Source organism: Staurois parvus, unplaced genomic scaffold (assembly GCF_062004578.1).
Source record: "Staurois parvus isolate SC_StPar_1 unplaced genomic scaffold, SC_StPar_1.0 ptg001287l, whole genome shotgun sequence".
Taxonomy (NCBI): Eukaryota; Metazoa; Chordata; class Amphibia; order Anura; family Ranidae; genus Staurois; species Staurois parvus.
The window spans coordinates 369,379-386,045 of NW_028319083.1; the positions used below are offsets into that span (position 1 = coordinate 369,379).

At 43.6% G+C, this 16,667-nt stretch overlaps 1 protein-coding gene across 1 annotated transcript in view; it reads right to left on the reverse strand.

Annotated features, from left to right (window-relative positions):
- LOC149437485 (myelin-oligodendrocyte glycoprotein-like) overlaps window positions 1-16,667 on the reverse strand; it is a 47,665-nt gene that overhangs the window by 14,422 nt on the left and 16,576 nt on the right. Inside the window, exon 2 of the mRNA XM_089660906.1 lies at window positions 11,698-12,099. Coding sequence (XP_089517032.1) covers window positions 11,698-12,099 — 402 coding nt within the window. The remainder of the gene's footprint in view (window positions 1-11,697; window positions 12,100-16,667) is intronic.

Here is a 16,667-nt window from a genome sequence, read left to right on the forward strand (position 1 = left end):
GACCCCAGAATTTATTTGGGCCGTCAACCTTATAATCTGCTCCTCCAGAGTTTTCTGCTCAGATTTTATCAAGGTAAGTTCTGACTGGTCATGCTTATCCCCTGGGTGAACTTTAATTTTGACAGGAGATAACCTCTCTGATCTGAAGTACTCCACCTCATCTTTCAAGTCCTGATACTTCTTTTGAAGTTGTTTTAATTCCTGAAAGTTTCTTTCATACAGGTCCTGAGCACTTCGAAAGTCTCCGACCAATCTATCATAATGTTTCTCGGATTCGTCTAAACGAATACCGGCATGACCAAGCTTCCCTTTCAAAGACTCAATGTCCTGATTTTTGCTTTCTAACAAGAGGCGGGCCTCTGACAACTCTTCCCTTAGAGTCATGGTCCGCTGGGCAGCTCCAGCGGTCATGAACCATAACATGGGCCAAGCTTCTAGGAGAAGTCTGTCACGGCCTCTATCACTTTCTGCTCCAGCAAATGCCATTAAAAACCCAACAACCTGGCCCTTTTGGTTAAACAGGTCCTCAAAGGTGCTCATAGCCTGTTTTTTTTCTTCATCCACAAACTCATTATGGCTATCCCCCAGACCTAATCTCTTGCGGAGATAATCTATTACTCCACATTCAACATAATTCTGCCAAGCACCGGCAGCTTTCCGGGCTGGCTTCAGAGTTTCTTCCTCAACACCTTGGGCCGCCATATTTTCCTCGTTATGCTTGGAAGAGGTGGATCCGTGATTACTGGATGCCATTTTGATACAAAATATATGTTTGATAACGTGTACAAATATACAATCACCAGTGCGTTTTGTGTTATGGTACGATTTCTATGGATCTCAGCAGTGCCTCCAAATTTATGTTGTGGTGGTTTATGTAAGGATATATATTATTTATAAAGGGCGTGTCCCTTTCCCTTAGATGAAATATTACAGTGCCTCCAGCCGTTAAAATACGGCAAATATTTAGTAAACCAATAATTTGGACACCTTGATAATTTGATCACCACTTATTATTATACCTTGAATTCTTTTAGCCAATATGATTTCGTACCATACACACAAAATTTGCCTTATAATAGATAAATATAAAAATTTATTTATGTACAAAAATTATATATATATTAACACAAAACGCAAAAGACTGGTGATAAATGAATATTGGTACACACAATCAAAGATATAACCTACCAATGTAAGACACACTAATCATGTCTCTAACTAATTACATCAATCACAAATTTAAATGATATGATATTTATTAAATTTATTAATAATTAATAATTTCGAATATCTCAAAGGTTATATTCTTACATGCCGTGGCCATAGGCCTGCAAGAAGTAAGCCCTTGATATATGATACTCTGGTTATTAATATTCAATAAATTATGAAATATGGAAAAATTTATAATATGGCAATAAACAATTTTTTTAACAGTAACACAGTATCTGACTACATATATCTAACTATCCAATATTGTTGTAATACACTAAGGTAATTTTATGATTCTACACAACAGAGAAAGTAATTAATACAAATCAAATAAACATCTCACCACACCCGGACGTCAGACTAGGCAACTCTCCCATGGATTTAGCTGGCAGTGGAACGCCTTTAGACTGATATATAGGCAAGTGAGAGATTCAATAGGGGAGAATGTAGGAAGTTATAAGTTTAGAGGTTTAAAGTTTTAGGAAGTTTGAAAAGATGGAAGAGTAGTTATTTCAGCAGAGATCTTCTTCAGATGTCAGGTCTTTCCATGAGGTCTTATGAGGGTTCTTCTTTTTCATGAGGTTTTTTTTTTTTTTTTTTTTTTTTTTTTAAACAAATTAGTTTTAAATAAAGGAACACAGAGGAAAACAACTTAAAAACAACAACAAATGTCATATTAAAAGCTGTGGTTAATACAGTGCTTTGGTTAAGCTTCCAAACAGTTGAGTTCCCGTCTCATTATTGTTGAAATGTTTACAAGTCAGAGTCCTATGTGTTTGACTTTCTGTAGATGCATTCTTCTCACTTCCATATACAAATAGTCCTTGTTGACAGTTTAAACAATCCCATTGTCTTGGAAAAGTCTTAATTCCCTGTTCTCTTCAGTTCTTTCACTAGAATTCTTGAAGGTTTAACCAAGACAAAATTAACTCTTAACATCCGGTTCTGCTGAGCTGTTGGCTATATAACATTATGTCTTGATAAAAGTCATATTTTTGACATGATTCCAAAAGCCCACAACAACATAAGATAACATTGTGACATAAATGTACAGATTTGAGTAGATAAGATGTGACCTGTAGCAATATGTAATCGTAAATGTAGTTTCATTCCTTGTCATTAAAGAAATATTCAGCCATAGGTATTCAAAGGCATAAGGTCACCCATTATCATCTAAAAAGAGACAGAGCTTCCTCAGGCTGGAAGTGATACCTGGGTGCCAATAAGATTTTGTCACCTATATGTAATCAGACTTTGCCACCTTTCTGAAGTTTAAAAGAGGAACTCAGACATTTCTGCTTCATGACACCAGGGGGTCCCCGATCTGTCTGGGGAGCTCTAAAGTATATACATAGATCAAAGGAGCATGTTTCATCCCTCATAAAAGCTAAAATATTAGTTGCGGAGAGATGAAAATACTTCCTTTTGATCGGACACTCTGTGGATTGCATCTGCATGTAAAAACCGTATTTGTGGACTATGTAGAATGCCAGAAAAATGCAGGAAATGGTTATGTGGTGGTGGATCGCGACAGCTGAACAGCGATCAGACTGATGCGCTGGTGTCGGAAATTCAATCCCTGACTTGGTGATTTAAGCCTTTCCTGGCCCAATCGACTATTGGGCAGTTCAGCACCCAGAACGTCCTGTGGGCTGGTACGGGAACACCCCCCAGGGTTGATTGGCCGAGGATTGATGTCCAGCCCCCGTCCGTAATCCCATAAATTGAGGACTGGAGATATGGATGTCGTGATTCGTATGGAGCTGGTTCGATCGACTAACGGATTGCAGACTTTTTCTGACTTGCTGCAGTCACAGGATAAATCTTGGTAAAAGTTTTATTTCTGTTTTTATTCCCTTTTATTTTATAGTGAATAGCCAATTGTGTGTCTTCTTGTATTTTTTGTATTTTCTGTAACTTTTTATACTTTGTACATATTTTATGCACTGCCCCCTTTCGGGATATTAAATCTTGAAATTAATAAGTGACTTCTGGGTACTTAAGTGGGCTCATATCTCTGGAGAGATTAGATTGTGTTGTATTTTAGTATCTTTATATGCTCGGTCAAGCTCATTGCCAATCTGTATGCAATTGCACTGCGTGTTGGCAGATTGCGTGCAGATTGTAAAGGTAACAGATCTGCCAGGCGGAGATCTGTTTGTGTGTGGTGTCCCAACAGACCGCTCTGTGGATAAACTGTTGGGTGGTGGCAAGCTACTGTTTGTGGTGTGTCTGGTGCGGGGGGTGTGGGGACAGTGGAAGAGTGATTAACACCGGGGTCCTAGCTGTAGGATAGCTGGAGGAAACCTAGAAGGGTGTGTGGTTGCTTGGCTGCTCCTCAACTCTAATTAGTGCACCAGATTGTATATAAGATTCGTATCTGCCTGTGTGTGGTCGTCCAGCTGGATTGGAGTGGAGTCTCCCTCCAGTGGTGGCCAGAGGTAGTGCGGTCTGTGAAAGTGTATCACAGCCGGTCTTATATACGGTTTTATAGATTCAAAGTTAAGTCCCCCTTATTCCCTCTTACCCCCAAGTCACGGCCGCACGTGCGCGCCTCAGTTAGCTAGTCGCTGTGGGCGTGGCGTGTGGGTGAACGCATGACAAACATGCTGGGGAGTTTATTGACTGTAGAAAAAACTTTAAACACCAAAAACAGCCGCTGCAAAAACATCCGGTGTGCCTGAGGGCTTAAGAGTGAAAATCTGTTTGTTTAACATCACAAGGCTACATTGCTTACTAGTAAAAGGAAGCTAAACACACAGTATAAGGAGTGTTCGGAAATTCCATTAGTCATGAATGACTTTAACCCCTTCACCTCTAAAGCAATTTTTTCATTTGATTGCACACATGTGAAAATATGTATTTTTTGGCCAGAAAATTACTTAAAACCCGTTGACTATTATATCATATATATTTTCTGAAAGCAGAGGACCTGTAGACTAAAAAGATAGTAGTTGCAATTTTTCCTGTTCAAATTATTTTCATTGGGAAAAAAAAGAGTCTAGTAGTCAACATACAGTTTAAGAAACCAATGTGGAATATGAGAGAACATCAACAAATTGTACAATGCAAGATGTACATCTAAGGTAAGGACAATATTTGCACAACTGTTATCAAATGCATATTTTCAGGAAAAAAAAATATAATTAAATTAATTTTAGTGAACACAAACACAATATACTACTTATTTTTGGTAAAATATAAAAGATGGGGTTGTGCCAAGTAGATAGATACCAAACATGTCAAGTCTTAAAACTGCATGCACCTGGGCAATCCACCCATCATGTTAAAGCAAGCGCATTAACCCCCCTGGCGGTATTCCTGAGTGTAGCTCGGGGTAAAGTTTCAGCACCAAAAGCAGTGACCCCGAGCTACACCCGGGACTACCCTGCAGCAATTTTTTCTGGGATCCCTCCATCACTTACCTTGTCCTGCGCTCCCGCGATGTCCCCCCTGCAGCGTCTCCGATCATCTCCTCCGGCCAATGCAGGCATCTGTCTTCCGGGTTCCGTTCCCTGCGAGCGTCAGGACATACGGGGGACAGAACCGGCGGGAAATTAAATAATGTCAAAAAGTAACATTCACTAAATACACTAAAATCACATAGTATAACATTCCTGTATCAAACCATTTCACATACATTTTGTCCCGAGTGCTTTGTCCGGCGCCCTGCCTGCATTTTTACTGTTCTTTCTGCCTGGAAACTGAGAAACGTCCATGGCGTCCAAAAAGCGTCTCTTTAGGTCAAAAGCGGTTTTAGACCGGCTAGAGAACAGCGATAGTAAATCAGAACCACTTGCAGAATTGGGTGATAATGATTCGTGGGGGAAATTCATCATCAGACACTGAAAACAATTTTTGCGACTGAGCTCAGCGATGTGCGAACTTGGCACTCTATTTCAAATTTCAGTGTTTTGGTTTAATTATATTATTGAATTAAATTTATTATTATATTATTATTTTTTATGATTATTTATTAAATTATAATTTATGATTTCGTGTTTCAAGTTTTATCATACCCGGGATGTTTACTAGACTCTTGTTCGGACAGATTTGAATGAGTTATTCCTAAGAACAGGCCTACAATAAAAAAACAACATATTTCCATGCAAAAAAATTTACCGCTTTGAGCACAAAAAGACTGACATAATCAGACCGCTAGGGAGGTTACTGTGGATCCCGGGGAGAGCCTGGGAACCACATAAGAGAGAGCACAGCTTTGAGGGGCCATGACACCTGCACTGTGAAAGAGAATTGTGGCTGAGGAAAACAACACACAAGCTGATGGCTGGGTTGCTTGGGCTTAATCCTTCTATGTTTGTCCAAAGAGCTGAACTATTTATAATTCCTTCCAAACAGCTGAGGACTTGTGGAAAAGTGATCTTTTTCTAAAATATTCTTATATCACACATTGTGACTATCTTGGCTCGTTGGTCTAGGCCAGTGGTGGGCAACCTTTTTTTTCAACTGAGCCAAATCTCGCCAAAACCACGATTGAAATTTATTTTGAGAGCCACATTTTTAAAACTGAAAATACATAGGATGGTACACTGTTTTTAGTTTCAATAAGTTTTTATAGTAATTCATCCCCCATATAGTAATTCATCCCCCATAGTAATTCATCCCCCATATAGTAATTCATCCCCCATATAGTAATTCATCCCCCATATAGTAATTCATCCCCCCTATAGTAATTCATCCCCCATATTAATTCACCCCCCATATAGTAATTCATCCCCCATAGTAATTCATCCCCCATAGTAATTCATCCCCCATATAGTAATTCATCCCCCATATAGTAATTCATCCCCCATAGTAATTCATCCCCCATAGTAATTCATCCCCCATATAGTAATTCATCCCCCATATTAATTCATCCCTCATATAGTAGTAGTAAGTAAGTAGCAAGTAGTAAGTCAAGTCCCTCCTGTGTCAATTCACTTACCTTTCTCCGCGCGTTCCTCTCGCCGTGCTCCCCGCGCCGTTCCGGTCTTCAGGGCGGACTGTGAGAGGAGCCTAGCTCCCCTCACGTTCGTCACGCTGCCCCGCCTACACACATCCTGACAGCCAATCACTAGCTATCAGGATGTGAGTGGCAGCGAGACTGGCCAATCAAAGCTGGGCTAGCTGCAGAGTCCTCGGCCACCCGAGAGGAGGGAGGGGAGGGGAGCGGCCGCCCGAGAGGAGGGAGAAGAGGGAGGGGAGGGGAGCGAGCGCCCGGCACACAGAAGAGCCGCATTAAAATGTGTAAAGAGCCGCATGTGGCTCGCGAGCCGCGGCTTGCCGACCACTGGTCTAGGGGTATGATTCTCGCTTTGGGTGCGAGAGGTCCCGGGTTCAAATCCCGGACAAGCTCTGCTTTTTTTAAAGAGAAAACATGCTTCAGGAAATGTAGTTAACCACTTCCCGACCAGCCGTTGCATATAAACGGCCGGACGGTGGCACTGCAGGGTCGGGTGGCCGTTTATAAACGGCCTCCTCGCACCCTGTTTGTGCGCGCTCCATGGGAGCGCGCAGCATCGCAATCCGGTGCCCACAGTGAAACACCGATCGTCGGATGGGACCTCTCATGTGATCGCTGATTGGCCAATCAGCGATCACATGCAAAGTAGTAAGCAAGATGTCACTTGTGACATCATTGCTTACTACATGTGAAATCTGTGAATGATCACAGAGGTCACATGGTACAAGCCTATTCACAACAGCCTTGCACCACGTGACAAGCTGTGACCAATCACAGCTCACTCAGTACTTCTCAATGAGTGCAAGAATGCAGACAGAGAGAAAGAGAAATTATTGCTTTTACATCCTATATAGGTGTAAAAGCAATCAGTGTAAAAAAAAAAATCTTCATCACCCCCCACAAGTAGTACAGTGTCACCATGGTAACACTGTACTGCTAGGGTGACAGTATGTAAAAAAAAAAAATAATAATAATATAAAAAAATAAAATAAAAATGTAAAATGTTTAAAAATGATAATTTTTGGTTATAAACTAATTTGGATTTTTTTTTTTTACTAAAAAGATAATGGAATAAATTTTGGCCAAGATTTATGATGAAATATTATTTATTTGCAAAATGTTATAAAAAAACACTTTTTTTCAAAATTTTTGGACTTTTTCATTTACATAGCAAAAAAAAAAAAAATCCCAGCAGTGAATAAATACCACCAAAATAAAGCTTTATCTGTCTCAAAAAAATGGTAAAAAATTCATTTGGGTACAGTGTTGCATGACCGCGCAATTGTCATTCAAAGTGTGATAGCACTGAAAGCTTAAAATTGCCAGGAAGGGGGTAAAAGTGTCCGGTCTGGAAGGGGGTAAAGGAGATTCAGAAGTTGCTGTTGTTGACCTGCATCTGATAAGGCATGTTGTCTGGCTTCTCTGCCTTGAGACTCTGACCTGCAAACCAGTATATGAAGATGTAGGAAGCCAAAAGTGTCCACTCATTTCCAGTTGGTGATTCAGAAAGTACTGAACCCACTGGACCAACATGAGAGTCAGGGAAAGAGCATTTCCAGAAGATGAGGTCAGCATAGGTTTATTTAAAAGGTCCATTATAACTTCTCAACCAAGAAACAAAGGAGTCTGGGACTTTTATCTAGCACTGTCTCTCAGTAAATAAAAAGACGTAGTGCTTAAAGCGGAGCTCCACCCAAAATGGGACGTTCCCTGCTTTAATGCATTGTCCCCCGCTCCCCGTTAAGGATTGGCACGTTTGGGGAGCAGGGTCCCCCCAGAGCAGGTACCCAAATTTGACAGGTACCCGCTTCCATTTCTGCTGCGATCGTCTAAGATGGAAGTTGTCCTCCTCTCCCTCCCCGTAGTCTTCAGGTCCCAGAAGTCTATGGAACCTTTCACAAAGCGCAGTGCTACTCGCGCATGCGCAGTGGGCACCCGGCTGTGAAGCCGCAAGCTGTCACAGCCGGGTGCCCACACTGAAGATGCCGGTGCCAAGGAGAGGAGACGGCCGGGGAAAGCAGCCATGGTGAGGACACTGCGGGGCCGAGGGACAGGTGAGTGTCTGTATTTTAAAAGTCAGAAGCTACAGTTTTTGTAGCTGCTGACATTTTTTTTTTTTTTTAAATCAGTTGGAACTCCGCTTTAAAACCATAATTTTATATCTCAGCATCATCTATTGTTATTATTTATTTATTTATATCAGGTACTTATATAGCTTATGTGCTTTACATATATATTGTACATTCACATCAGTCCCTGACCCTCAAGGTGCGTACAATCTAAGGTCCCTAACCCTCAAGGGGCGTACAATCTAAGGTCCCTAACCCTCAAGGGGTGTACAATCTAAGGTCCCTAACCCTCAAGGGGCGTACAATCTAAGGTCCCTAACTCACATTCATACATACACATACTAGGGACAATTTAGACAGGAGCCAATTAACCTACCAGCATGTCTTTGGAGTGCGGAGGGAAACCAGAGTACCCGGAGGAAACCCACGCAGGCACAGGGAGAACATGCAAACTCCAGGCAGGTGTTAAAAATACTAACAACATTCGGAGAAGTTACATTCCGATCATGATTGCAGCATATGATCACCAGAAGCACCTCTTGTATTCCTGCCCAGTCACATCACCAAATATCTACACAGCTTTGTCTGTCTGTACTTTCCCATGTCCTGATTTCATATTGTTGATCACTACGCTGTGTAAGGGCGAGGCCACATCTCTCAACCATTATGACTTCTCAGTAGATGTTGTAAAGTTTATGTAAGGGACTATGTGGGGCAGATAGTTTAAAGCACGGGTATTAAATTCAATTAAAACTCACAAATGTTTGGTCAATAAAAGTTTCTTCTGTCGGAGGTCCGAATCTCGTGTTAAGATAAGTCAGATTCTAGCATATATGTAATCATTTTATTTCTATCATAAAATAAGCAAGGTACAAGTTCTATAGCAGTTCACATTTTCTGATGGGGTCTGCCGATCAGAGTGCACCTTACATCAGCTGTCTCCATCAGAGTGCACCTTACATCAGCTGTCTCCATCAGAGTGTCCATTACATCAGCTGTCTCCATCAGAGTGCACCTTACATCAGCTGTCTCCATCAGAGTGCACCTTACATCAGCTGTCTCCATCAGAGTGCACCTTACATCAGCTGTCTCCATCAGAGTGCACCTTACATCAGCTGTCTCCATCAGAGTGCACCTTACATCAGCTGTCTCCATCAGAGTGCACCTTACATCAGCTGTCTCCATCAGAGTGTCCATTACATCAGCTGTCTCCATCAGAGTGCACCTTACATCAGCTCAGTGGATTGCTTTAACCCCTCGCTTACCGGGCACATATACCCCCTTCTTTACCAGGCCAATTTTCAACTTTCAGCGCTGTCGCACTTTGATTGACAATTGTGCAGTCATGCAACACTGTACCCATATGAAATTTTTATCATTTTATTCTCGCAAATTGAGCTTTCTTTTGGTGGTATTTAATCGCCGCTGGGCACTTTACTTGTTATGCTATAAACAAAAAAGGTGCAAAAAAAAAAAAGTCTTTGTTTCTATTGATGTGCGTTGATGAGGCAGCACTGATGGGCACTGATAGGCAGCACTGATAGGCAGCACTAATGAGGTGTCACGGATAGGCGGCACTGATAGGTGGCACTGATTGGCATCGCTGCTGGGCACTGACTGGCACCACCGCTGGGCACTGACTGGTGGCACTGACTGGCAGCACTGCTAGGCTGCACTGATGGGCACTGGTGGGTGGCACTGGTAGGCACAAGTGGGTGGCACTGGTGGGCACAGGTAGGTGGCACTTCTGGGCACAGGTGTGTGGCACTGCTGGGTGGCACAGGTGGGTGCACTGCTGGGCACAAGTGGGTGCACTGATGGGCACAGGTGGGCGGAACTGGTGGGTTGCACTGCTGGGCACCGATCATCAGGGCACTGATCATCAGTGCCCTGATGATCGGTGCCGATCCCCGCTCTGACAACTGCCGGTTCTCGGCAGTACTTTCCTCACGATCTGACAGTGTGAGGGAAGTGCAGCCGAGAACCGGCAATTGCATTTCCCGGTGATCAGCGTGTCATTGGACACGGCAGATCACGTGGTAAAAGGCCGCTGTGTCTGGCCCTTTACCACATCACGTGATCAGCTGTGTCCGTAGGTTGATCCAGGGAATATCCAATTTCCTCTCGGGGGATCAGGAAGTAATTTTTTACCAGCAAGAGCAAATTGGATCATGCTTGCTGGTTTTTTTTGCCTTCCTCTGGATCAACTGTGGGTATAGGATTATAACTTTTTTTTTTTTCTCTATGGTTGAACTGGATCGACTTTTGTCTTTTTTCAGCCAGACTAACTATGTAACTATGTAGCTGTCCCCATCAGAGTGCCCATTACATCAGCTGTCTCCATCAGAGTGCCCCCTTACATCAGGTGTCCCAATCAAAATGTACCCTTGCATCAGATGTCCCAATCAGAAGGCACCCTTGCATTGATGTCTTTATCAGAGTACCCCTTTACATCATGTGTACTCATCAGAGTGCTTCCTTACATCAGATGCCCCCATCAAAGTGGCCCCCTTGCATCAATTTTCCCCATCAGAGTGCACCCTTGCATCAGATGTCACTATCAGAGTGCCCCCCTACATCAGGCGTACTTATCAGAGTGCTTCCTTACATTGTATGCCCCCATCAGAGTGCCCTCTTGCATCAGGTGTCCCCATCAGAGTCCCCCTTGCATCAGGTGTCCCCATCAGAGTCCCCCTTGCATCAGGTGTCCCCATCAGAGTCCCCCTTGCATCAGGTGTCCCCATCAGAGTGCCCTCTTGCATCAGGTGTCCCCATCAGAGTCCCCGTTGCATCAGGTGTCCCCATCAGAGTGCACCCTTGCATCAGATGTTCCCATCAGAGTGACCCCCTAACACCAGGTGTTCCCATCAGAGTGCCTCTTACATCAGATGTCTGCAAAAAAGTGCACCTTTACATCAAGTCTCTCCATCAGATTGCCCCCTTACATCAGGTGTCCTCATCAGAGTGCCTCTATACCTCTGCGGGACCTCTTGTGGGACCCGTCCAGCTACAAGATCTTCTGGCAGTTGGTTCCTTACTCCTGCACTGAACAGCTCACATGTAATGATGCATTCTCACCATTCAGTGCAATGGTATTGTAAGCCCAGACCAGAGTGATGGCATACCCCCAAGTGGTGGGTCCATGATAACCTGGGCGCAGAAGAAGCATGTTGAAGGACACTGGGTTTTTTTTAATTTTTACTCTGTGGTCTATGAATTTTGATTTGAACAGCAAAGTGAAATAAAACTCAGTATTGCCCCCCAATACATCAATCAGTGGCAGAATCACCAAAATGTACAGGCCTCCTTAGCAATCTACAGAGGAAGGTGGCTAACAAGAAGCATTCACAATACCTTTCAGTTAATTAAATGGAGAAACATTAGCCTCTAAAATAAAGAACCCGCATCCACATAATGAAAATTGAAAGGTTTTTGAAGGTTTGAGAACCATCTTACCTTTTACAACTACTTCTTGGGTTGCCTCCTCATAAATAGTCAGGGTCACCACGCTACATTTATGTTGGCTCCATGGCCTCAGTGGAAATAAAGTGATCCAGCAAGTATATTTTCCAGTGTCTGCTTTAGTCACTCTGTGGAGACTCAGCTTGGCATTACCATCTTGAAACCAACTGCGGTCCACCAAAGTACGGCCTCTGAAGTGTTCATTCTGCTGGTCACCTTCCTCCTTCCCATTCTGGAAGTGGACCACCAAGTCAATCTCACTGTGCTCCTTCTGCCAGGAGACCTGAACACCATCTTTGTTTACCCCTTCTGGTGGGGAAAAAGAGCAAGGCAGGTGGGCAGTGTCCCCACATTTTACAGTGATGTTCTGTTCTTCTTTTTGGCATTGCTTTAACCCTAAGAATGTTAGAGAAAACAAAAAGTAATAAAGAAGTGATATATTAAACAGAATCTGTCCCATAAATCTTAAAACGATTTTTCCGTATGCCATCATGTCTCACTGTACACAATTTTCTCAAAGTACAACTAAATGCAAAACTTTTTGTTTTCTTTTTGGATAGAGTAAGGGAGGGTTATAACCCCTGGCAGTTTTTTTTTTTGCCATCTGTGTCCTATTGGGGAGATTTCCCTTTACTACTTGTCCCATAGCCAAAACAGGAAGCAAGAGGGAATCCCTCAAAAGTGAGGGAATCCTTGGTTATTGCATGTACTCTCCAGCGCTTCAGGAAATGGACAGTCAAAGGGAAGCCAAGGGGACCAGGACAGAGTTAACCAAAAGAAGATGCTTCAGGGGTGCAGCCCTCCTCAGACGGGGAGATCAGCCACTAGATAAAGCATAGACAGGTGGCGCACACACCTAGTGCATTATCCAAGGTTTATTCAAAGGTATAAAAGACAAAAACATACTTACAGACAGGGGCGGACTGACCATTTGAGCACTCGGGCACTGCCTGAGGGCCCGGGGTCAGTAGAGGGCCCCATGAGATGCCCCTGGCACCTTTTATAGGCTTTTTTGGGTGTGTTTTGAGTGTGGGCAAGGACACAGGGGCCCCATGATCCCCTATTGCCCGGGGGCCTCATGAGTTTTCAGTCCACCCCTGCTCACAGATGAAGCATGTATAAAAAGCTTTTGCATTATGAAGATAGCCACAACGGCAAGCAAGGTGTTCCAACTGAGAACGTGCAAGAGCACGAAACGCGTTAGGGAGGTGCCCTAAATCCTGTGACGTCACACCGCACGGCCCTCGTGGATGGCCGGTGGCCATTTTGATTTCTCCTTGCCAGCCTTTCAACTACTGCATGTGAGTTTATGCTTGTACATTATACCCCCGTGGTTTCCATTAAAGTACTACACTATCAGATTCTTCTGTGTTCTGGCTCGTCACTCCCGAGCCCCCCCCCCCCTTTTCAAAGCATATAGGGATGACCTGGTGGCCACTGCATGTATGGTGAGACAGGCTCCCCTTGCTGGTGAGAGGATTGCTTTCTCTCTGGTACCTGGAGACCCTGAGGGTGCGATACTTGTTTAGCTGACTCAGGCCAGGCGATCCCCGCTGAGATCCAGTTTCCATATGTGGATGACCAGGAGTTGGTTATTACTCAAACGCGCATTAAATTGCGCTTTCCGGTTAGTGCAATCTACACTCATCTCCTTATGATGAACATGGTCACAGAAGTCACCAATTTTTTCACCACTTTGCCTTGAAAGCTTTCACTGTGCACTGCAGAACACTAATTTTGGATATATTTATTCATCATTATAGATCATATCTTTGGACGCTAATTATATTTTATCATCCATTTTATATATATAATCAAGCAATGATTAGGTTGTTCTTGTTTTGATTATCACATTTTATATTGCATGTTTCATTTTTAGAATTCTATTAGCGCTGCATGTTCTATTTATTTATATAAGGTGTTCCAACTGTCAGTGCGGTCACATGTCTGACACGTTTCGGGGACGAGTTCCTTTCCTCAGAGCAGCTGACCAGCCTCTTGGACTAGTAAAGATGTGTAGTGGATAGGAGATGCTTTGAACAATGTTGCTGCTGTACTACAAGTGATCCCTTACAAGTGATCCATTACAAGTACAGCAGCAACGTTGTTCAAAGCATTGGTCCTCCTATCCACTACACATCTGTACTAGTCCAAGAGGCTGGTCAGCTGCTCTGAGGAAAGGGACTCGTCCCCGAAACGTGTCAGCCATGTGACCGCACTGACAGTTGGAACACCTTGCTTGCCGTTGTGGCCATCTTCATAATGCAAAAGATTTTTATACATGCTTCGTCTGTGAGTATGTTCAGGGGCGGACTGACCATTTGGAAACTCGGGCACTGCCCGAGGGCCCAGGGTCAGTAGAAGGCCCCAAGAGATGCCCCTGGTACCTTTTTCATAGGCTTTTTTGAGTTTGGGCAAGAACACAGGGGCCCCATGATCCCCTATTGCCCGGGGGGCCCCATGAGTTGTCAGTCCGCCCCTGAGTATGTTTTTGTCTTTTATACCTTTGACTGAACCTTGGATAATGCACTAGGTGTGTGCGCAACCTGTTTATTTTTAATCCTTGGTTATTACCAGAACTAGTGTTTTCTTTGGAAAATTTCCCCTCTATTAATGTTTTGGTAACACCCCAAAAAAACACTATCAAATAGAGGGGGTAAGTCTCATTAATGGGGGTGAAGACCGTAATAAAAACCTGACAGGTGTTCTGTTACTGCTCCACTCCATTCAAAACTAAAAAAATAAGCAAATATTAAGCAAATAATATTTTTAAATCTTTTAAAATGTTTTATTGCCTGGAGATCCTGCCAGTAACTGGACTTCCTGTTGTAAGCTAACAACACTAAGCCATTGCCTTGCAACTAGCAGTAGCGTTGTCAGCCTGCAATATGCATTCCTTCATTTGGCTGTTGGCTGCCTAGTAGGTCTATCAGATAAGTCGTTTATTGGCCAACTGGAAGTGTTTGCATGGCATGCTGACAACTCTGTTAACCAGGGGCGGACTGACAACTCATGGGGCCCCCGGGCAATAGGGGATCATGGGACCCCTATGTCCTTGCCCACACTCAAAGCACACCCAAAAAAAGCTTATAAAAAAGGTACCAGGGGCATTTCATGGGGCCCCCTACTGACCCCGGGCCCTCGAGCAGTGCCCGAGTGCTCGAATGGTCAGTCCGCCCCTGCTGTTAACTGAATGATAGCAATGTAACGTTGTCAACCAAGAACAGGAAGAGCTGCTACTGGCAGGATTTCTTGACATTTTTCAACATAGTCACCAAGAAATATTACCTTACGATAACTGCATACAGTTAGGTTTGATACCAGCAGGGACGGACTGACCATTTGGAAACTCGGGCACTGCCCGAGGGCCCGGGGTCAGTAGGGGGCCCCATGAGATGCCCCTGGTACCTTTTTCATAGGCTTTTTTGAGTTTGGGCAAGGACACAGGGGCCCCATGATCTCCTATTGCCCGGGGGCCCGATGAGTTGTCAGTCCGCCCCTGGATACCAGACATACCAAAAATAGATTTTAGAGTTCACAAACACTTTAGGTTTGACACAATGTTAAGAGTTGTCTAAATCTATACATTTCTCATGCAGGGTGCCTGCTAGGCTCATCGGGGGTGTTGTGCTGCATCCAAAATTTTTGCACAGCATTTCCAAAGCACAGAGGGGCCAGCTGAGGGCTCTGATGTGAAAGTGGGGGCTAAGGACTCTTAAATAGTGGGGTGAAGGGTGGGGGGATGAGGACTTTAGTTTAAAAAAGGAGAACTGAGGACTTTGATGTGAAGGAGGGATGGGGACTAAGTACTCTGATTTAAATGGGGGGGCTGAGGACTATGTTGGGAAAGGGGTAGGATTGAGGATATGATGTGAAAGGGGAATAGATTGGAAAACTCTAATGTGAACAGGGGTCTCTGATGTGAAAGGAGGAGCTTCTGATGTGATGGAAGGACACAATCTTTGCCTGGGGTGCCTCAAGATTTTGGGGTGCTATTTCTAATAAAACATTGAGAAGTGTCAGTCTAAATCACTGATATTTTCAGATCTTCCTCTTTCCATAAAACAATTTACCTGACTTGCAGTTGGTTATGTGGCCTATGGTGTCCATTTTATAACTTACCTTTGATCTTCACCAGTCTTCATACTGATGTCCTTCATCCCACCCCGCAAAGTCATACTGATGTCCTTCATCCCACCCTGCAAAGTCATACTGATGTCCTTCATCCCACCCTGCAAACTCATACTGATGTCCTTCATCCCACCCTGCAAAGTCATACTGATGTCCTTCATCCCACCCTGCAAAGTCATACTGATGTCCTTCATCCCACCCTGCAAAGTCATACTGATGTCCTTCATCCCACCCTGCAAAGTCATACTGATGTCCTTCATCCCACCCTGCAAAGTCATACTGATGTCCTTCATCCCACCCTGCAAAGTCATACTGATGTCCTTCATCCCACCCTGCAAAGTCATACTGATGTCCTTCATCCCACCCTGCAAAGTCATACTGATGTCCTTCATCCCACCCTGCAAAATCTTCTGCTCCCTAATAAACTGCTAGAACTAGATTCTGACAAAAAAAATTAAAAACATTTGTAGAGATCTGTAATCATAGATACCCACAAGTTCATGTTTTCTTTCCCTGCACTATGCACATGTTATAGACCAGTGGTGGTCAGATTACTTAACCTAGGGGATGGCAAATGCCTTTGATGTCCCCAGGGGGACTCCATATCATATTCAGCATCATTAATGAAACAGAATACTTTCATATGATGCTAACATACTGCTGGAGATGGTCAGCGGCTAGGTGTGGTTGGAGGCCATCAGAGACTGGGACATGTCATATGAGATTGTTTGAGATCACTGCCATTGGTGGACATATCGGCATATATTCTTTCCTCGTCAATTACTTCCAATGCTTTTCTTTCTAAAAAGACAGCTGTGTATCGAAGCTGCAGG